The sequence below is a fragment of the Rhea pennata genome, chromosome 11 (assembly GCF_028389875.1).
Source record: "Rhea pennata isolate bPtePen1 chromosome 11, bPtePen1.pri, whole genome shotgun sequence".
NCBI lineage: Eukaryota > Metazoa > Chordata > Aves > Rheiformes > Rheidae > Rhea > Rhea pennata.
Genome location: NC_084673.1, coordinates 16492881 through 16513955, shown reverse-complemented (window position 1 = coordinate 16513955; position 21075 = coordinate 16492881). Strand labels below are relative to the sequence as shown.

General features: G+C 41.8%; 2 protein-coding genes across 6 annotated transcripts; one reads left to right on the top strand and one right to left on the bottom strand.

The window, feature by feature from the left end:
* Positions 1–129: 129 nt before the first annotated feature.
* LOC134145171 (A-kinase anchor protein 17B-like) lies at positions 130–18635 on the top strand. 5 transcript variants are annotated; one of them, XM_062584425.1, is made up of 7 exons: positions 130–190; positions 693–790; positions 5140–5263; positions 6635–6872; positions 8160–9681; positions 10366–10539; positions 18606–18635. In XM_062584425.1, the coding sequence occupies exons 4-6, from the start codon at positions 6783–6785 to the stop codon at positions 10500–10502; spliced, it is 1749 nt and encodes a 582-aa protein (XP_062440409.1). In that variant the 5' UTR covers positions 130–190; positions 693–790; positions 5140–5263; positions 6635–6782; the 3' UTR covers positions 10503–10539; positions 18606–18635. The 5 variants fall into 5 exon arrangements, 4 of the variants coding, with proteins under 4 accessions (XP_062440409.1, XP_062440407.1, XP_062440406.1 ...); XM_062584423.1 differs by lacking the exon at positions 18606–18635 and adding an exon at positions 3427–3586 and having other exon boundaries at positions 10366–12341; XR_009959552.1 differs by lacking the exon at positions 18606–18635 and having other exon boundaries at positions 9514–9681; positions 10366–12341.
* On the bottom strand, positions 14196–19823 carry PGRMC1 (progesterone receptor membrane component 1). The gene is made up of 3 exons (XM_062584426.1): positions 19482–19823; positions 18389–18544; positions 14196–16185 (listed from the first exon to the last, which is right to left on the bottom strand). The coding sequence occupies exons 1-3, from the start codon at positions 19813–19815 to the stop codon at positions 16085–16087; spliced, it is 591 nt and encodes a 196-aa protein (XP_062440410.1). The 5' UTR covers positions 19816–19823; the 3' UTR covers positions 14196–16084.
* Positions 19824–21075: the final 1252 nt, after the last annotated feature.

Genomic DNA, 21075 nt, shown 5'->3' with positions numbered 1-21075 from the left:
ACCGGCCCCTCCGGCAGCACCGCGGGAGCGGGCGGAGCGGGCCGCGCCGCGCCGCGGGCAGGGGGCCGCGCCGAGAGGCGGCTCCCCCCGCGCCGCGCCGCTGCCCGCCGCGCGCCGCGCTCCGCCCCGGGGGGCGGCGGCGGGCAGGGCCGCCCGGAAGTGTGTGCGGCCAGCGGCGGCGGCCGGAGCGGTAAGGGCGGCCGGCCCGCTCGCCGCGGCCTGCGGGGCGGCCGGCGGCGGCAGCGTGGGAGGGCGCGGCGGCGGCGGCGGCGGCGGGAGGGGCCGCCGCGCCCGCGGGGGGAGCGCGGCGGCGGCGGGGCCTGCGGCGGCGCGCGGCTCCTCGTCGGGGCGGGCCGGCCTGGCCGCTCGGCCTTCCGCCGCCGCGGCTCGCGCGCACGTGCGGCGCCGCGCGCTGGCCTGGGGCCGCCCTGCCCTGCGGCGCTCGGAGCGGCGGCGGCGGCGCGCCCGGCCCCGGGGCCTCCCGAGACCCTTCCCGCCGCCGTTACAGGCCGCGTTCAAAGCGGCCGCCGAGCGCCGGGCCTGTGCTGCTGCGGGGGGGCGCGCAGGCCTGCGCGGCCGCGCTGGGCCGCCGGCAGCTCGCCGGGCGAAGCGGGACGGACGCGCGTCCTCTCTGCGCGTATACGCGCGCGCGCGCGTGTGTGTACATATATTTTCTTTCTTTTTCCTCCCAGCCGGACCGCGCTGCTGACCCGGTGGATGGCTTAGCCTCGGAACACGTTTGCGGTGGCCCCGGGCGTGGAGCGAGCGGCCGGACGGGGAGCTGGGGGTGGTAAGGGCCGCTCGAGTTAGCCGTACCGCGAGAAAACACGAGTGGCTCCTTCGCGATTGAGTTATTCTTACTAACTGCGTGTTACACATATGTGCTCTATGGGTTTTGTGTTAAATATTGTGCTTTATGTTAAATATTGTCAAGATGTTAATGATTCCTTGGAGTCTAATTTTGTTTTAAAGCGTGAACCTAGGTGACATATTAGGGTGATTCAAGGATAATTAATTGCATATGGGAAGGACTATATAGATATTTAGAAAAATCAGTTTCATATTCAAATGAATTACTGGTTTATCTATGTGGTTTTCCTTGAGGCTGTGAAAGGGTTACTGTAATATGTTAGCAACAACTTGAGTTTCCACTGCAGTGTTTTGGGGGAACGTTAAAGTGGGAATGGAAGAGGGAGTAGGCTGAAAGGAGTTAATTCTCCTCTGTGTATGGCATTGATCAAATTAATACTGTGTGTGGCTTTAGGGTTCATATGTTTTAAAGTTGGAGAGTGTTAGAATATTGTGACAAAAATTACTCAGGGGCTGGAGAAAGCGCCTTGCAATGAGAGACCATAAGAGAGCTCTTAAAGAGCTCAAGCCATATATTTTATATCAAAAGATAGTTGAGAGGTTATGTGCTGAATTACAGCATATAACAAAACGTAGATGCTTATGGGTGTGAATCTAACAGGAAGACTTAAGAAGAGTCAATGACTAGAAATGGCTTCCATTTCAAATTGAAAATAGGGAACTTTTTTAGGGTGAATGCGAGTAGGGAGTGGAACAGACTGCCCATAGAAAGTGGCAGATTTTCGTATCTTGGTGTTTTCAAATGAAGACCAGGTGCCTTCTTGGAGGAGATGCTTTAGCCAAATACAATGGTTCAGTACCATGTACCTAGGGTAAGATCAGTGTGGAATACAGTACAGGCAGCACAAGTGAGCTGGTTTTCTATTCCGCTTCTAATCAGCTTGAATCTGTTCTAAAATACCGCAATGTTTTAGGATCCTGAAGCATAAAAAAAAGATTGGGCTTCATAGGGTTTCCTCAACAGAGCTGGGAACTGATGACAGATCTGTAGTGTCCCAGGTCTGTATCTTGAATGTAGAAGCATTTTTTGGTGCTCTTACTCCATGTATTTGTAGTGCTTGCTTTTGATTCTTTCTTCAGCATTTAAATAACACCTTGTTTTAAAGTAAATATCAGGGTTATCAGAACATGTGATCAGCAAGGAAAGACTCACAGGTAACAAAGGACAGTTGAGTCTTCAGTTATCATAGTAGTAAACAGTAGTGCAAAGGCAAATGTCTCCCTAATGTTATAAGTGCAACAGAAGGGCTATAAGGAGATAATTATTTTGTAGGGGGGCAGAATGTCACATTCCCTGTGGCTTATCAACTGGCACAGTTAAAATATAAAATTCATCTAGCAGTGCATTAGTGTGTCAGGGTTGACTAAATGGCCATATTGCTGAGCAGCAAGCCTCAGTGGATCAGCCAGTAAATAATTCTGTTGCTTTGTACGCAGTCATCTGATGAGAAATGTTTCTGATACTTGAAAGTGGTAATGGTACTGCACTGCCAAACCACTGCCATTTATTTACAGGCGATTCTGTGAAGAGAATTTTGGACTTGCTTTTAGATAGTTTATTGCAGCAGTAGGAATGCAGTTGTAGCCATTGTGGTGCAAGGATGTAAGTGAAGGAAGATTTATGAGGACAGGATAATACCTTTTGGGTTCAGCAGAAGATGTGATTGCAAAGACCAAGCTTTTAGGCACACGAGACCTTTTTCGTTCTGACTTTCATGTCTATTTCTACAGATTTCAGCAGTGGTGTCCTAGATGTTTTAACCTGCTGCACCTCAAATCTTGATGTGATAATTACAGATAGCATTAGTAGCTCTTTATCCCAAAGAACAATGGATAGAAATGATTCTTAAGAGGTCTGAATTTTTCAGGTCTGTAATACCCTGGATGTCTTAACAAGAAAGTATTTGCTTTGCTTGTATGAGAACTAAAAAAACTAATATGACCAAATGTTCAGAATTTGTTTAAGTAAAATTATTTTGGGAGATTTAATTGTTTTCCTAAAGGGCTTTGGAGACGATGGCAATCACTGTCTTGTGTGATAACTCCAAAACTTTGGAGCTTTGTGGTTCTCAGCATCTGTACCTTGAGCCAGTAGCCAAACTGCCTGTCAGTGTGGTGTTTCCATGTTGTCCAGAGTCTCTTGGGGCGGGGAGCAATGGACAAGCTGTAGAACATGGTTTGTCCAGATTTCATTCACTTTGAGAGAGAGGCAGAAACTAAAAGTTTGATCTTCAAACTTAAGGAAAAACTGCCTGAAAGGTGATAAAACTAAATGGTTTTACAGATGGCTGGAAAGTGATGGCTCCTGATGCACATGCTGACCCTTAAACTGAGTAAGAGTGGGCATCTTTGTTGAGTAAAAGAGGGATGATGGGTAAAGACAATACTGAACGAAGTGGTGATATTCCTGACTGCCTTCATTTTGAAGGGCTGCCCGGCAAATGGTTTGTGTTAAAGCATCTTCCTTTGGCTTTTCACTATTTGATCCCTTTAAGGTGGTATTTGAATACTTTGGAAACATTAAGAACATAGGTATTCTATGCTTGAACCTTACAGAGAAGAAAGAATGGGAGGAAGTGTACATCATTCCACTTTTGGTACTGTACAAAGGCCTTAAAAGACCTCCAAGAGTATGCAGCTTTTGTGAAAGCTATGTGCTCACTTGTAGGAATGATGCTTAAGGGGGACGATGGAAAAATCGACTTGTAACACAAAGGTAAAAAGCATTAGAAGTTACATATTTAGATGCTTTTGATTTTCTTTTTCCAAGTGTATCATAATAAAAACTATCATTTTTTTATCTGGCTAGGAACAGCTGGGTAGATTCTAGCCAAAAAGTCTCTAATTCAATAAGTCTTTGAGAACCCTGTGGGTGTCCTGCATGTTCAGAAGCTACTTAAACAAGTGACAGAAGATTTTGTTTAGTGAAACTATGTGATCTACTAACTAGAGTAGGATAGTTGAGCAATGGATGTTTGTTTTGGGAATTTACAGTTGAAAGGTGTCCTTTAGGATAGGATGTGGGTACACTGCTTCAGAAACTATGCACTCTTTTGGTGCACTACTTAGTCAACAAAGCTGTGGTGTGTTTGTGCTCCGCAGTCATGATGAGGGATTGCATATTTCTTAACCTTAAAGGTTATGAAACACCAATTTGGTCTATTTATTTATGTAAATACTTCAATTTGTATGTACCAATATTGGGTTGTATGTTGCTTTTTTTTTAATCTCTCACTGCAAACTTTGAAGTTCTCAGTCCTTTAATCTGAAGATGGCATTTTACTTTATGATTTCCTGAAAAATTCTTGTGCATAAGTTAAAGGTTGTAAATCTTTTTGGTTTGATGGGCACTGAAATTGAGAAAGAGGCTCAGGATCTGGAGAGACTCTTTGAAAGATACTTTGTTTTTCATGTTGTTTAACATGAAGTATCAGCAACACTTAATCACCTAATTTATAGGTGATAAGATCTCAGCTAGTAAAGGATATCCTTTGTCTTCTCAGCATTTTATGTACTTAAGTTTGTTGAGGAATGAATCCATTTAACTGCTATGTTTACTATGACATTATATAAAAGACTTGTAATCTGAAAAATTCATTTCAGCGGCATAATTGTTAATAAATACTTATTAGGATGTACCCTGTTTCAGTATGTTGTCCAGTGGGTACTTTCTAAATTGTGACACTGAAAAATATCTTTGTGCTGAAAATAATGCTTCGCGTTACTTGTTCTAGGGTAGATGCACCAAGATGCAATTTACTAGAATACTTTTTTTTTTCTTTTTAATGTGCTCACATATGAGCATTTGAAATGGATTATGTCAATGTGTGCTGCATTTATCAGTCGGTTTTATTATGTAAGCAAACATCTGATTCAAAAGATACTGCTCTGAAAGTAAGTGAACTCTAGTTTTGGCAGAAGAACGGCATAAATTCATAATCTAGGAACTCTCTGCTGAAAATACTGAACTTTGAGTCCCCAGAAGAGCATGCCAGAAACAGGTTGTAGCCAAAGGCATAGTGTCAGCTTGTAAGCCCCAAAGTCACAGCAGGAGGTGACATTTGTGAGTGGGGTGTTTGAGCTTGATTGGCAGCTCTTGGTGTGAACTTCAGAAGACATGTTCTTATGTGCCCAGGCACCAGGAATTTCACGTGGATGTAGCAATATGGGTTAGTCACCTGCAGCCTCTCATCTCTGTAGGTTGTCTGTGCTTGTATAAATACATGCCAAACTGGACTGGTAAGTTTGATTCTGTTTCTTCTGTGACAGGTGACTTTCAATAGAACCAGACGTTTTAGTGAAGGAGCATAGAAGAGAGAAGTCTGGAAAAACTTAAGTTGCAAGAACAAGAGCACAAACGAAAGGGGGGAAAAGAAAGAAAGGTAGTTGAAAGGTGAGAGTGTATTTTTAGTGACCCATTTTCTTCGGATTTATTACGCTGTTCCATTGCCAGTAAAATCCAAAAGTATGGCTACTGTAAAAATCCAGGCGTTGAGGAAACATGAGTCAGAGAACCTGAAGTGTTATTGTGTATAGTTCCTAATTCATATTTTACTCTAGGAAGAAAAGAAGCAGCATGATAATTCAGTAATAAGGCATCAGATAAGGGGTTACGAGGAAGAAACTGGGCTGGAGTCATCCTGAGATCCTTTCCGGCCTGGATTATTCTACGGACTTGAAGTGAAATCTGAGAGCTGTTGCTCTCAAACTGCTGTGAGACTTGATTGCTTAAGATTGTGGAAGTGGGATTTTTGTATTGTCCTGTGCTGTAACATGAAAAATTAATGTCATTATGCCCTGAAGTAAAATTAACGTGATAAACCTTTCTATGTGCCTCCCAGTTGACTGGAAGGTCCAAAGTTTGAAGTGAATGCTTTTCCATCTTTTTCTCTGTCCCTTTTTACATGTTGTTTTTCATTATTGTTGTAGCACAGGACAGTGTTTTAAAATTTTGTATTTGAGTAATAGTAGTATGTTGAGGTTTTAACTCTACAGAGAGTATGTTTGGATTGCATCCTAAACTATCACCAGTAATCAGTTGAGTTACACATCTACATCTCTTTAAAAACAAACAAACAAGCAAACAAACAAAAAAAAACCCAAACTGAAAATTTTACAATACTGCACATACCAACTCAAATGCTAAATCTCTGAAAGTAATACTATTTTTCTGCTGTTCCTTTATATATTCAGCTACTTCAAAAACATATATTTTTAAACATGTATGTAAACACTTTGTGCCTTGAATATCCTGGAATTTTCTGTGATGTGGCATGTTGGTTGTATAGTATATCTGTTTTCTGCAAGGCAAGGCTTTTAACAGCTTCAGCTGGAATTTTTAGGATAGTGGAGATAATCTCTCAAATGACACCCTCATGCTGATCTGTAGGGGAAATTTGTTAACTTAAGAATTAGGTCCAAATGATCAGTCTCTAGTTGTGTCCTTGGATAAAAGATAATGATTAAATCTATCTTCTTGAGAATGCTTGTAATAAAAACCCTGGAGTATGACGCATTTGGAGAGAAAGTAAGGAACTTTCTAAATGTGTGCATTGGTTGGATGTGTGTCACTTGTGTGCCATGTTTGCCTTTTTTTTTTTTTTATCATGTTATTCTAGAAACCAAGATTTCTTGTTAGCGGCATACGAATTCTTGGTGACTGGTTGCTTACTATTAGCATTTCAGACACCTACATCTGATCCCCCCAAGGCTCAAAATGTAAAACAAGTGTCATCTAAATTGTCCCGTATTGATAATTACCTAGAAAAAGACGTGGTGATGAAAAAAAGATTCAAGAGAGAAAAGAGAAAGCTAAGCTCCAGAGGAGAGAAGAGAGACAGATAGATCGAGATGAAAAACATCCCCCAAAGCAGCAGAAGGTACCAGCTGAAGAACAACAGTGGTCAGAGAATATGCCTGAATGGGAAGAAAGGAAATCTCTGCTAGCTCAGAGAAGAGTGGAGTCTCTCAGACTGCTTACAGTGCTGTTAAACCGAGTGAAAGTAAGAATATTTTTTTAACTATTTTTAAGTTTGAAGGATATTTATTAAAGCTTGAAGAAATCACCAGATTTTGATGGCTTGATGCTAGTAAAAAGAATGCCTTGGGGCTGACTGAACTCTAAGAAGGCCTGAGGTCTAAGTCTTGGGACAGCTTGCCCTGAGAGGAAAGGTACTGAGATATCGCCCAGAAAATTCTGTCTTTGATGCATGTTGGAGGGCTTGTCATTGCTGAGTAGAAATAAGAATGGAAGAATTGTATCGACTGTATTAGTCTTGATCAAGCGTTGCAAACAGGGAGTTTAGGGGACGAGATGCAGGAGAACAGTATCTACTGGTTTTGTCTCAGGACTGCAAGTAACAGAATTAAATTGGTACAAATTATGCCATTTTCATTTCTAGTAGTCTCTCTTGTGGCCAACAGTATCTCAGTTGCATTCAGCTAATGCTTTGAGAAAGAGTCAGCAAAAGAGTGAGAAAGACTCAGCAAAAGAGTGATAAAAATTTGAGTGTTTTGCACATAGATTCATGACTGGAGGCTTGTTTTACTCCTTTGGACTCAAAAACAAAAAACAAAACAAAACAAAAACAGTTGTTTTAAATGAAAGCTCAGGGGTGCTAACATGACTTTGTTTTCACTATTTGCTAAAGCAAAACTTGCTAGCAGCTTTTAACAAGCAGGTGTTTTCCCCTAATCCTTAATGTTTACAGTTTTTAAAAGACTGTAATTCATGACAAGTTGAAGTCAGAGGCTGTCTTTGCCATTCTGCATGAATTTCAGGGCCTCGTAACATCTGACATGGGACATCTTAATTGTGAAAGTGATGTGTTTAATAAACTTTTATTTCCATGGTTTCATCAGTCAGAAAGCTTTAGATTAGTTGTATTTGGAGCCATTAAAACAGTGTATAATAAAACAATTTAATTATTCGTAATAAAATACTTTAGCTATAAAAGTACAGTAATTTTACTGTTGTGTACAACACATTGTGATGCTATAATCAAATAAAGAGTAAATACTTTCTTATACAATTGCAGTGAGATAGATGAATTGGCTGAAAGGACGACTATCTTAGTTAATACTGCGGCCTGAGGCGATGTCTTTAGTCCTGAATTAGGAATAGCAAAATTGTATGATCAAGCTCTGAATTAAGCCAGATTTATCCTTCAATTATATTGGTATATTTTTTCTGATTGTAGAGCTGCATATATATGAGTTTGCAGTTTAGCTCTTTATAGTTCTCTTTCTCAATAAATGTACATAATCCTTTTCCTGATTTTTGTTTAAAGGATTTTGCACAGTTGGCAAGTCAAAAAGTGGATCCTTCGTTGGGCCTAAGGAAGGACGATTCTTTTCCTGAAACAACATTAAAAGACATACATCAGGAAGAGATAAACTCCCATTGCCATACGCACAAAGAGTTGAAACATAAGGAAGAGTTTACGTGTCAGTTAACCCAAAAAGGTAGCACCTTATGTAGTGAGGAAGGGGATGTGACTAACTTATGTGCGTCCACCTGTCATATAGTCAGGACAATTTTAAATGATCCAGCTAGAGCCCTGAGTTCTGACAGATTGACGGGCAGAGACGCGTACAACTCCTTTGGCTGTGGATCTTTACTGATTACAGTTACGCAAGACTGCAAGGTCATCGAATCTCTCGATAGAAGGGACTACCCAACATTGAATGTAGTTCACACGCAGACAGCGTCTGATGAAGACGGCTGCAAAAAGCAAAAGGTCTATGAGACTGATGAATTTATCCATTATTTATTAAACTACTATCAGACACCGAGCTATGCACGTGTTTGCTTAGAGCCAAAAAGCACTGCGAGCAAGTCCTGGTGGAAGAGAGTGGTGTCTGATGATGATAGTGGTTTTCAGATCAGCTTGAGTAACAAACATGGTCAGCACTTCAGAGAAGTGAGTCTTGTGCAAAACCTCAACCAGAGAAATTGTAGTAAAGATGATAATTATAGACTGGTGATCACAGTTGGGGAATTTGAATCAACAGACACAGTGTTGAAAAACAAGACCTGTGCGAGTGGGCTTGCAAAAAAATTACAAGTACAGAGGAATGACTCACTCACTGTTGATAACTTACCACACGCTGGACTGAATCGTTTCTTGGATGGCACTACTGTTAGTCATGATAAGGAATTCAAACTAGAAGACAGTAGAGATGAAGTTACTGTACCATACAAAATGTGTAGATCTGCTTACAGATTAAAGGATTTGTTGGACGAGTTCAGTGACTCAGAGTACTTTGGTGAGGCACATAGTGGTTCAGTGAAGAGAACAGAGAGAAAGTGTGAAGAAATTCACAGCAGTTGTAATAAAGGGTGCTTGCTCCCAGGAGAGGGGGAGAGAAAATTACTGGTTTATGTTAAAAATGTAGCCCTGGAAGGTCAAGAAAAGGAATGCAGCAAATGTAGCTTCTGTTCTAATTCTGCCCGTGAGGGATTGACAAGGCAGTGTGAACACAAGCTTAAAAAATCATGCAAGCGCTCTAGTAGTAAATTAAGACACGAAGGACAGAAAAATGAGAGACAATCCAGGGAAGAGGAGAGAAATGCTCGCAAAAAGAAGAAAAAGAGAAAAAAGCTCTCTTCTAATCTTTTATCTGATGAATATGGCTTTTCAGAGACAGACAGTTGCATACAACTGGAGTCACTCAGAAAGATACAAAGAAAATGTAACAAAATGTTCAACAACAAAATGAAATTCAAAACGCTTTCCGCAGTGACAGCAGGACCAGAAGACGTTACCCCTAGTGATGGCTCACCACTTCAGGGGACCCTCCAGAGGGCAGGTGAGAAGGAGAGCTATCAGAGCCAAGGCTACTGAACTTGCTAGGCATAGGTTTCTGGCAGGTGAGGTTAGTTGCCACAGTTCTTGCAGTGATATGTGGTAAGTGTTCTAAAAAGTTTCAGAACATGTAAACATGGTGTAAAAGGGTATACTGCTCTACAAAACTTTTAATCGTCAGTTTAGCAAGAAATACTGAGCAGCTTCAGTTTTTTTTTTCCAGGCAGTTGGACAGTGAAACCCCTCTCATATGCATTGACAGATGGGTGGTTATTCTGTTAATAACACGCATGCTAACAATCTGGCATGTTTTAAAAGGGCAAAATACATGCCTGGGTATACTCAAAATAATATGCTGAGTTAATGTATTGTTTGGGAGTTGAGCAACTTTGGAAAAGATTAGTAGATTGCAATTCAGTATGTGGTACTTCTGGGTGGGAAGTACTGTCTGAAATGAGTGAGTTTTTATATAGGCAGTCATCTGATCTCTATCCAGGATTACTGCATTTCTGGATATTGTTCCTCCTCATAGCCTTGTCTCAACTTACTATGCTTTCAATTCAGTGGCAGCTACCTTGCAGCTATTTGCCTATGCCCCCCTCCTTTTTTTTTTTTTTTTTTTTTTTTTTTTCCTTTTTCCATCCTAAAAAACTCATTTCAAATAACTTTTACACATACTTATCTACAGGAGATGAGAGGAAATTAATACTGAGAAGAGAGATGGATGCTGATGTCAGAGGATGCCCTCTTTTTCCTCTTGAGATAATTCAGACCAACCCCTGCTCAGATACTTTCTGTGGAGCAGAACCTGGAAGAGGATGCTGAACAGCTGCTATGTAATTACCCACGGATGTGGGAGAAAGTAAGTCCTTTAGTCATTAAAAGTTATCTGAAATATCGGGGCTTTTTTGCTTAGATAATTCCTTCTGTATGGAGGACTAGAATAATTTGACTGGTGCAGTGAGCCACAATACGAGAATTTTTATCTGCCTTCTGGAAAACAAAGGACCAAAAAGTTCCCCATGGCCAGACTAACTTTTGTGGACCAGTTGCTAAGAATTTGAAAAGTAACAATTTGATATCTTGAAGTTGTACCCAGATTAAATCTAGGGTTCAATGTATATATCAAAGTTACAGTTTTGGTAGCAATGAGTCATTGGAAGAAACACAGATATGTAAATCCTAAAGCAAACATAAAAAGTGCCGCCTCAATCAGATTGTTACAGTAGTGGGACTGTAAAATGTGGGGGACATTTATACGCACTCGGGGAGTAATAGATTTCCAAATACGAAAAAAAACATCTTCTGTAAAACCCACACTGGAAAATTATTTTCAATTTACAATTCTAGAGATGTTTCCAAAAGATTACTAGTCTTTGGGAGGGTTGATTTCACTAAACTTGTACTGGATTTAGTGCTTCTGGAAATCTGAGTGAGGATATTCTAAGCAAAGATCTGAATGTTGGACAGTGAAAGGGGAATGCTTGTCAGCATGTTGACAGCCCACCCATATATGCAGGTTGAAAGTTTGTTCACAACATTTCAAAAATGTGCCATTTCGAAGGTACATGCAGTGAGATAGCTATTTAGTATGAGTTAACCAACAAATAATTTCCAGAGGAAATGTCGAATATTGTTAAATTTCTGCTGCATGGAGGTAAAAATGTGAAAACGCAATTTAAGAGCTTGAGTTATATCCGTATTTATTCAGCTGGCTATATTTAGAGAACGGCCACCGTTGCTTTTGGACAAAGTCCCTTAGGAAGATATAGATGGACCAGTTCTAAGTTGAATACACTGATTATTTCAGCTTTCATTTAGTATGCTTTATTTATTACATGTCAATATACTGAATTAATGTGATGATATTGCCTTCATTATACCATATCTTACCCATGTTTGTGACTTCTGCTCTAATAAATAGTAATTAAAAAAAGTTTGTAATTGTTCATGGTAGACTGGTTTTCCCCTACTGTGTTCGATATTGGTGATTTATATAGGCTTCTATGCCAGGCTTTATCTGTCTTCTCTGTTCACATGTTCAGACGTTGAGTGCCTTTTCAGGATCATGAATGACAAATGGTTGCTACTTAGACAAAGTACTGTTAATCTGTTACTTTTATCTAAAAAGATCTTATTTTCATGACAAAAATATTTTCTGACTATTTTGGAGAACATCTATGCCCGTCTTTAGTCTGCTTTTTAGTATTTTATACAGTTGTAATGAAGATCGATTATTGTATTTGTTGACCGTGTAAAATGTGTCAGTTGCACTGATATGACATACCAAGGCTGTTTTTCTCTATGCAATATTTACAGATTAAAAAAAATGACAGAACTTCCCCCTCTGATCTCTAGACAGTTCTGTGTGCATAAATACGCATTTCCCATGAGACGGTCTTTCACTTGCAGGTGAGGAAGTGGTTCTTCTTTATTTAAGGGAGCAGGAACTAAAAATTTCCTTCACTGTAAATTTCCGGTGTTTTTTTTTTTTCCAACATGTTGTCACAGTATTCAGTAACAAATAAATACACTGATTCTGTAATTGCTTCTTGCATTCACCTATATTGATTGAAATTAATAAAGCAAATCCTCTATCTCCAAGTTCTCATCCAGTGTAAAACCTTGTGTTGGTGAATAAAACATGAACACTTTAAAATGTGAGATACCAGTGTAATCTTCATACTGAAATATAACTTCTGTGTTTCCTTTCTGTTTATAGGTGGCATTATTTAGAACCTGTTCTCAGGTATTTTAATATTAATTCCTCACTTTTCTTACCTGTACACTTAATTTGAGCCCCATCCTTCCATTTGCTGGACTGTTTGGTGCAATTTTGTTCTATTATACTGAAGGCATATCTTTAAAGATGCATCTAACAGTTTGATGTAGAACTCCTTAAACACATAGCTTCGTAGATTAAACTTCCGTAGTGCTCAGGAATAAACATCACATCTCAATTATCAAATGTAAAGAATAAAATCAGACATAATTCAAACATTTATTATGTGAAAAGATACATTAAAAGAAGCAAATAGCTCAGTATCAGAAATGTGTAATATTCCTTGCATATTTTCACATCTTTTCTTATTTCCACTGTCCTTACGCTGTTGTACTCAGCTGCTATTTCAAGAGATTGTTGTTTTTCTGTCTTTATGCACAGAACTAACGAAAATGCTTAGCAGAGGTAGTAAGAACGTAAGTCTTCTCAGGAGAGCTGCCTGAACTTAAGCTTGTTAGCTGCAGTACTTAGTTGGTTTGTTGTACCTTATTCAGAATGCTGAAGTAAAATCCTGAGTTAAAATCCCCTAAGTTGTTTTTCAAGCAGAAATACACAATGCCCAGTACTATACTGGACTGTCTGCTTGAAATACAAGAATACTACAATTAAAACAAAGCTTTCTTCTTAATCCAGTGATTCCAGACAATGCATTGAAATACCTCACCTTTTACCTCGCCCTTAGTAAAACCACTCACATACCTCTTGTTGTAATCATTTGTTAATGAATTATTTCTTACATAACTGAAACAGATAGAAGAGCTAGTAAAGGTAATTAACAGCAGGTAGAGTCCAGATTAAGGACACTTCTGAGTTTTACAAAGCAGTTCACAGTAAGCCACAACTGGTTGGAAATGAGATTGTTTTCGTTTGTCCTAGAGCTCCTCACGTATGCCTACATAACATGCACAGTCACTGGTGTTTGGCACTTCAGCTGTGGGAGACTGCTGACAGTCTCTACTCTTAGTCTGTCATCATGTCCTACTTGGTTAATGTACAATCCGTTAAACTACCTGGCATAGTTCTTTGTGCTTAGTCATTGCAGCGGGTCACTGTTAAAGAAAGGGATCACATTGCAATGAACAAAGAGTAAAAGTAGGTAGAAGATGTCCATTTTTTTCCACCATTTTAGAAAAAAAGTGTGCCTGCTACTTCATGAAATGACTCGCACCTTCCTTCACAATAAATTTTGTTTTCTCAAAAAAGTAGTGGTCTTATCCAAAGCACAATACTTTTTCCCCAGGAGGAATGTGTGCTTAACATTAAGCTTTGTCTTGTGTTACTGTACACAGTTTTCTGAGCACTCTGCCATTTAAATTGTTTTAGTCTTTGTGATGGATAACAATCTTTGTTTGGCAATACACAGATCACTGCTTAAAATAATGTTCAGTTCCTCAGGATATGCTATAGACTAAGATCCAGATTATTTAGTCCACTGAAGGGTAGATAACAGCCTAGTTTTGTTCCACTACATCACAGCCTTCCAAAGTTCTAGGTTTTGCTCCACAGTGTTAACATTTACTTACAGAAACTGATCAAGTTTTATATTTAGTGTTCAGTTTGAAGTTAGTATATACTACTGAACCACATTTGCAGGCATTCAGCATGAACATATACTCAATCTATGCTTTGGATAATGCACACAGAATAGTTTGGAGAAAGACTATCTAAAACCTGAAACAGTGGGAGAGGATTAAGCATCACACTTAGTTGCAATAAATAAAAACAAACGCGACCAGTATGCAAGACTAATTTTATTTTCTGCGTTAAACAAATAAAAGCACATTTCTGATTTGAGGTAAAACCATTAGAAGTAGTTTTCAAAGAGTATAAACGTCTCTAAAAGTAAAATAGCAACACAAAGGTTATGACTAGTTTTACTTTTGTCTCTAGACCTTCATTAGGTAGTTCGTACAGTAACACTTTATGCAAGCTATCTGGCCCAAACAACTGCACTCTTCATTTGAAGGCCCAGTGTGACCAAAAGACAAAATGCCATGAAAGTGTTAGAACTGATGGGAAAGTTATCAGTTCTCACCACAGATGGTCTCAGGCACTTTAACATATTGTGTTAACTCATTTATGAGAGCTGCTATTATGGAATACCGTCTACTTTTGAACAAATTTGCCTAGTTCACACGCTTCCCCTCTTAGGATGCAGTTCATCATTTTGGTCTTCTTGCCAAATTGAAGTGACTCAGCAGAAAAGCTGGAACAGAGAAACCAGATAAGGGGAACTATACCAAATAGATACCCACAACAAATCACCTGGACAAGAAACACACTTACAAGAGATCAACAAATCATTAGTTCTCTCCTTAAAATTCCTGCTAAAGGTTTGCAGGTATATTTTGTATGATGAGGGATAATGTTTACATTTTTCCTAGGTCAAAATCATCTACCCAGATGGTATCAGACTTGGTTACAGAGTCAGAACAAACCCAATTATTAAGCATGGATGTAAGCTAAGAGAGCAAGTAAGAAGTAATTCAAAGATCAGCTCTCCCAGGTATAACGTTGCTGGTTATGCGTGAGATTTTGCCGTTTCTGTTTAACGGCAATATTCCAAAGTAACAAAAGCCTTGACACAGAAACAGCTTATGCTATGTTATTTTGTTTTATACATGTTGCATTAACTAGCAGAATAATGTTTATGGTCAAAGCTGTATGTACAAGAGCACTTGTTAATCATGCCATACCAGCAAGTCTTTTTATAGACCATACAGTAGGCCTAAGAATCAATAGCAGGTGATTTTCACTGTTTATTTTCATTTTGTTGAAATTCACAGTAGAGTTTTGCTAAGAGTAAATGTGAGTGGATAGTCATCCTCCTGAGTCACTCTTCATGGTATCTCTTTTTTGAGGGGATGCCCAGTTACACTCGATGTCTAAACCTTTGTAATACTTTAGCTGTGCTTTAAAAGTAAACAAAGAATGTTAATCCAGCTGCATGACTGAATACATCAAGTATTCATCAGTCCTTACTAATTTTGTAAGTCTCCAAGCAATTTAGCCTCTCAAAAATCACTAGCTTTTTAAAAAGCAGTTAGTGTTTCATCTTTAAGCCTCTTTTTAACTCCTTAAAAAGCCAAATTATCTGATAGTATACTGAATTATACTGTACCACAAATGAGTATGATGCTCCACGGACAAATAATATAGCGTCTCTTTCCAAAGGAAATTAGAATTAGGACCCAATGCCTAGATCCTGGAAAAGCTAACACTAAACCAAATTTAGTGGAATTTGGGTTCTGTATGTGAAGATCCTCTTGTGCTTGTGGCCACAGTACTAGGTTGTTAATAAAAAGCTTCGGCTTTCAACCTACTCTGCACAAATTGTGGCAGAAGAAAAACAGTAATAGTCCTTTATTGCAAAAATTGCAGTTTACTTTTGCACAAACAATTTCTGTGCATACTTCAGATTATGCAGGGTTAAAGGAAGACAGACATTTAATTTTGACCAGTTTACCACTGAATTTGAAAAGGAAACATTTGAAAAGAAACACAATTTGCTGTAACCCTGGACCTTTTGTAAGGTAATTCTTGTGATTGGAACTTGTAAAACAGAAGTAGAATGTTACAATTGATCATTTAAGATACAAAAATGGATTGTTCCTCACTACATTCTCTACTCCTTCTTTCCATCTTGAGTATTTTTTTCTTCTTCATCAGAGTATATAGTAGGTTCTTCCCCTTCCTTCAGCAGCTTACCAACATGGTGATACTTAACTGATAATTGAAAAAAAAGAAAAAAAAAAAAGAAGAGAGAGAGGGAGGGAGGGAGAGAGAGAGAGAGAGAGAATCCCAGTCATTTTCCTGTGAACACATACTTGTTGTACCCTTCATATCTGTTTTCTGGATTAACAAAATGCTTGCATTGTAATAAAACACCTCTGAGCTTCTTGTTGCAAATGGGAGAGAACAGGGAAAAAAAAAAGCAAACAAACTACCTGAACTACTATTCACGTTGCAACAGGTATAAAATATATGCAAAGTGAATGCAATATAACGCTCAGTTTATTGCCTAAGCCAGAAGATGAATGAATAAAAACACATCTAAAATGAGTGATTCAGCCAGCTAAAGAAACAAAATAATGGAGTACGTTATTTCTCTTGTCAATGTCAAGGCTAGTCTGCTGAGTATGTCATTTTTAGAATATTTATGTTATATATTGCACATGCACACACACAGACCTGTGCATACATTCACACAGTGCTTTCAAAGGTTTGTATTTTTCACAATGTATGTTGTAAATATTCAGTGAGGAAAAAAAAAACTCTCACAAAGATAAAGATGAGTCTGTTATCCAATTATGCAACTGGTAAGCCTTCTGCCTTATTTTACGCATCTCTTTTTGAACATTTGAAAATACCAAGATTATATACATGTAAGAACTGAAAGCTATGCTGTTGCCCATCTGTCAAGTTCAGCAAAACTAAAATACGCATCTTACTACTGTTACTGCAATTAGTAAGAATTTAAAGCAATTAATTGTCGAATTTGCTAGGAACACAATGAGTGGAATGCATTCACTAGAAGTTGTTGCGCCTGACTCTTGGAAAGGTAGATTTGAATCCTAGTTTAGGTCAGATACTTGGTTTCTGACCTAAGTTTTGGTCTCTGGGACATACTTGTTAGCATCATAACCATTCAGTGTGGCATGATTACCAGCCTTGTTCAAGACAAGAGGAGAGCCAAAATAGTAGGGGCACATCAGGTCAGGACTGAGACGCTAATGCCATTATGTGGGGGAAAGCTCCATTCCAACCACTGATACTCAATCTTTAATACTGGACACTAGATTTAAAAACAAAAAGACCCTGATTCCCACTATACAAGCTATACACACTATACTTTTTAAAATTATTTTATTTTTATTTTCTGTCTCATCTGAGTGGAAATAATCCCTTCAATTGATTTAGGCCTTAAATGGCCTAAAAGGCCACATGAGATATAGAGGAGCTTTTTTTCAATCAATAGGTACTTCCCCACCACCACCCCCATTGTACCTTATGCACATACCCTCAGTACAATTGCTCAACACAGCAAATTCCCCAGAACTGTGGTTTAAAATATATCTTTTTTTGAGCAGCAGGTACAGAATATGTTTATACACATACATGTTGAGACATACCACATAGAACAGTTGGAATTGCCTTTCTTTAAGCTTTTAATACTAAGCATAGAAAAAAAGGCAACTGTAAAAGTAGCTTTTTCCTGTTAATTTTAGATCAATCATCTCAAGCATAAAAGTTGCCTTTCTCCCTCTCCCAGCCTGGCTGTCATTAGTATGGTAGTGATCAGGCTGCTTGCAAGCACAGAGGTGGCATTTGTCTATTCCTGATTACCTACTAGGGGAAGAAAGTCAACTGGATACAGTTGTTTGTGGACCTGACCCAGCCACCTGTCAGGCCATGCAGAATAATTTATTTGGAATAAAAATATTATAGATGAAGAGCTCAAAGGGGAAAAGGATTAGTTTAAACAGTCTTCAAGACTCAAAGGAAAACAAGTAGTAGTAAATAAAATGTTACTCTAATTTCTGAGAAGCTAAACAGGACATAATCATCATTTTTGGAACAGTAAATTTGAATTATCTTTATAGATGGAATCTTAAGATAGTATCAGAGGCATGCTCTCAGCTTCCAATTCCTGCCAATATTTTGGTAGTCTTACAAATCTTCTCCTATAACAGTATTTCTGTCTCTCCTACTGTTCTGTAAAGAGGGCAAGGAGGGAGAGCAGAGAGCAAACATGACATTTCCCTTAGATTTTTAAATTGCAGTAATCCTACTAGTATTTAGGATAATAAGCAATACTGAATCATTAACTCAATCAAAAGAAAAGTTTCCAAATTGATGACAGTCTTTTTGCTTCTCTTATTACACACTAGTTAGCTACTTCATTGTAAATAGGTTTTAAATTGCTTACAAGTGAATTGTGATTCCCAGTCCCTCAAGGTCTCTTGCTGTGTAGCGTTGAGATCAGAGAGGTCGTCGTATTCATCCCTCAGAGCCTCCTTATCCAGGCAGAAAGTGGCAAGGCCTCGGGATGCATCTCTTCCAGCAAAAATCCCATACGGGCCCTCTTTAAAATAAAAATACAGGCAGCATGATTACAGAAGTGACAGATGTTTATCATCTTCCAGGATGAGAGGCCCCAAACCAAAACAGACGGCACGTTCCTACCCTGAGCTGAGTGTCAAGAAGTGTCTCAAACTTCTGAAATATTTTTAGGTTTTATTCTGCTTGGTAATAAAGAAGAAAAACAGGAAGAGGGCAAGAAACAAAATCACAGAAAGAGCTACTGAGTTTGCCAGAACATCCACCCAACAGCGTGTGGAACACAAAGGCAGAATATGTACGTAGTTCAGGAGCCGTGTCCGTGGCAAAGGGAACAGCGGAAGGATTTGTAAATCGGGGGTGAAATGGAAGCTTTCTAGGAGTTGCTCCTGACTTAGAGAACTGAGCCATTCAAGCAGCACCTAAACCTAAAGCATGACTTGGCGTTGAGAACATGGAAGAGACAAAAAACTACCGATTTGGGAGCAGCAGCTTTGAAAATGCAAGATGAACTCAGATGACCAAAACACGCAATTCATGATAGATCAAAGATACCAAGGCAGATTCTTGCTAAACTTCATTAATTAGTAACTTGCTCGCATGGCAAGCTGAAAATGGAGACACCCCATGTTGCAGCTTGACATTAGAAGTTCCTCCTAAGGGATCTATCAAGAGCAGGGCCCCTTCCGCGCTTCCCGGGGAAGCTGTTCCACAAAACGTCAAGTCCCGCTTCTCCGTTTGGAGAAAAGCAGCGAGCCGGACACCGTGACAAGCCCGTGGGCAGCCGCCACATCAGACACCCCGCGCAGCTTTCGAGGCGGGCACGGGGCGGCCGCCAGCGCCCGAGCCGCCGGCCGCGCAGTAACGACGCGTTACGGCAACAGAGCGCGGCGCCGCGGCGAGGCAGCGAGCTCCGCTCCGCTCCGCTCCGGCCCGGCCCGGCCCGGCCCGGCCGCCCTCACCGGGCCCGTAGAACTTCCGGGCGCGCGTGACGTCGAAGACCTTGCCGTTGACCGCCATGAGGATGCGCGGGTCGCGCACGCCGTCGTAGGGCCGCAGCTCCGCCAGCGTGAAGTCGCGGCGCCGCATCTTGGGCGGCGGCGGCGGGTCCGCGTCCGCCGCCGGCGCCGCGCGCCGCTCGCCGCGCAGGATCTGGTAGAGCAGGAAGAGGCAGAGCCCCAGCAGGCTCAGGTTGAGCGGCGAGCCGACGATCTCCAGCAGCAGGCTGCCCCCCTCCGCCGCCGCCGCCGCCGCCTCCTCGCCGGCCGCCGCCGCCGCCGCCTCCTCGCGGGCCATGGGCTCGGCTGCGCTGCGGCGCGGTGCGGCGGCTCCGAGTCGCGGCGGCAGCGCGGCGCGGCGGGGCGGGGCCCGCGGGGCGCGGGGGCGGGGCCCGGGCGGGGGGGCGGGGCCCGGGCGGGGGGGCGGGGCCGCCTCGGCGCGCGGAGGGGCGGCGGCGCCGTGAGGGGCGGGCGGCGGCCGCGCGCCCCTCCCCCCCCAGCGCCCTGAGGGGCGCCGCGGTCGGCGCTGAGGGGCGCGGGGGGAGGGGAACGAGCGGGAGCTTTTGATTAAGGAAAACTTGGAGTCGCGGGAGCTCGCTCCCCCTATTTAATCACGGTGTTCATTGTCCCCCTCTCCCCCCCCCTCCATAGCTAAACGTGTCGGCACTGCCGGAGCCTGCCCGTGCCGAGCCGGCGGGCGGCTCGGTGCTTCGGGCTGAGGGGGCCTCCCGGCGGAGCGCGGCCTGGCCGCGGCTCGGGAAGAGCCGGGCCGGCGCCGTGGGGTGGAGCCGTTGCCCTCTCCCGGGAGGGCGCCCGGGGAGGACGGGCAGCCCCGCCGAGCTCGGTCCCACGCCAGAGCTTAGGCTCACGGGGTTGCTTCAGGGAAAAAAGGGCCCTTTTAAACGGACCTGCCCTCAGGGCAGTTAGTTAAGTGAAACCCAAAGCAGTGCATTTCAGTTGTTTCCTAATTTTCAGCGTTAGAAAAGGAGCTAAGCTCCCCGTGGGCCCGCAGGGCTGCCGCTAGAAGAGCTGCGCCTTGTGGGGTACACCCCAGGCCTCCCGGCAGGAACAGGTTCAAATGTCCTCGCCCTGCCCGTCCCCCCGCTCTCCGGCCGGGGAAGCTCCCCGTTTCCACTGACCAGCACTTGGATCTTGATGGGTCCGTTTGCGTTGCGTGCGTCTGCTTCCATCTGCTGTGTAGCTTGAGAAACTCATTGCTTCATTGACCTGAGATTTGCATTTGGTAAGAAGGTAGGTCTGGATCTTGTTTCTATGCAGGATACTAGATAAATCTCCTACCTTTTAGAGTTATGCAAAGCAAAAACCGTATTATTCAGATAGCACCTAATTCTGGGCGGTGTGGAGATGACACTGTCAGGCTTCATTGTGCCATGGTAGGGACAGACACAGTACAAACAGAAATACAGTGTGAGAGTATTCTCTCGTTCTTTACAACATGTGTTGCTCGAGAGAAAGAACCCAAACTCCGAAACAAGTAACCCTGACCCTGAATTTGACCCTGAACCAGACACTGAAGGGAGGGAAAAGCAACTATGTG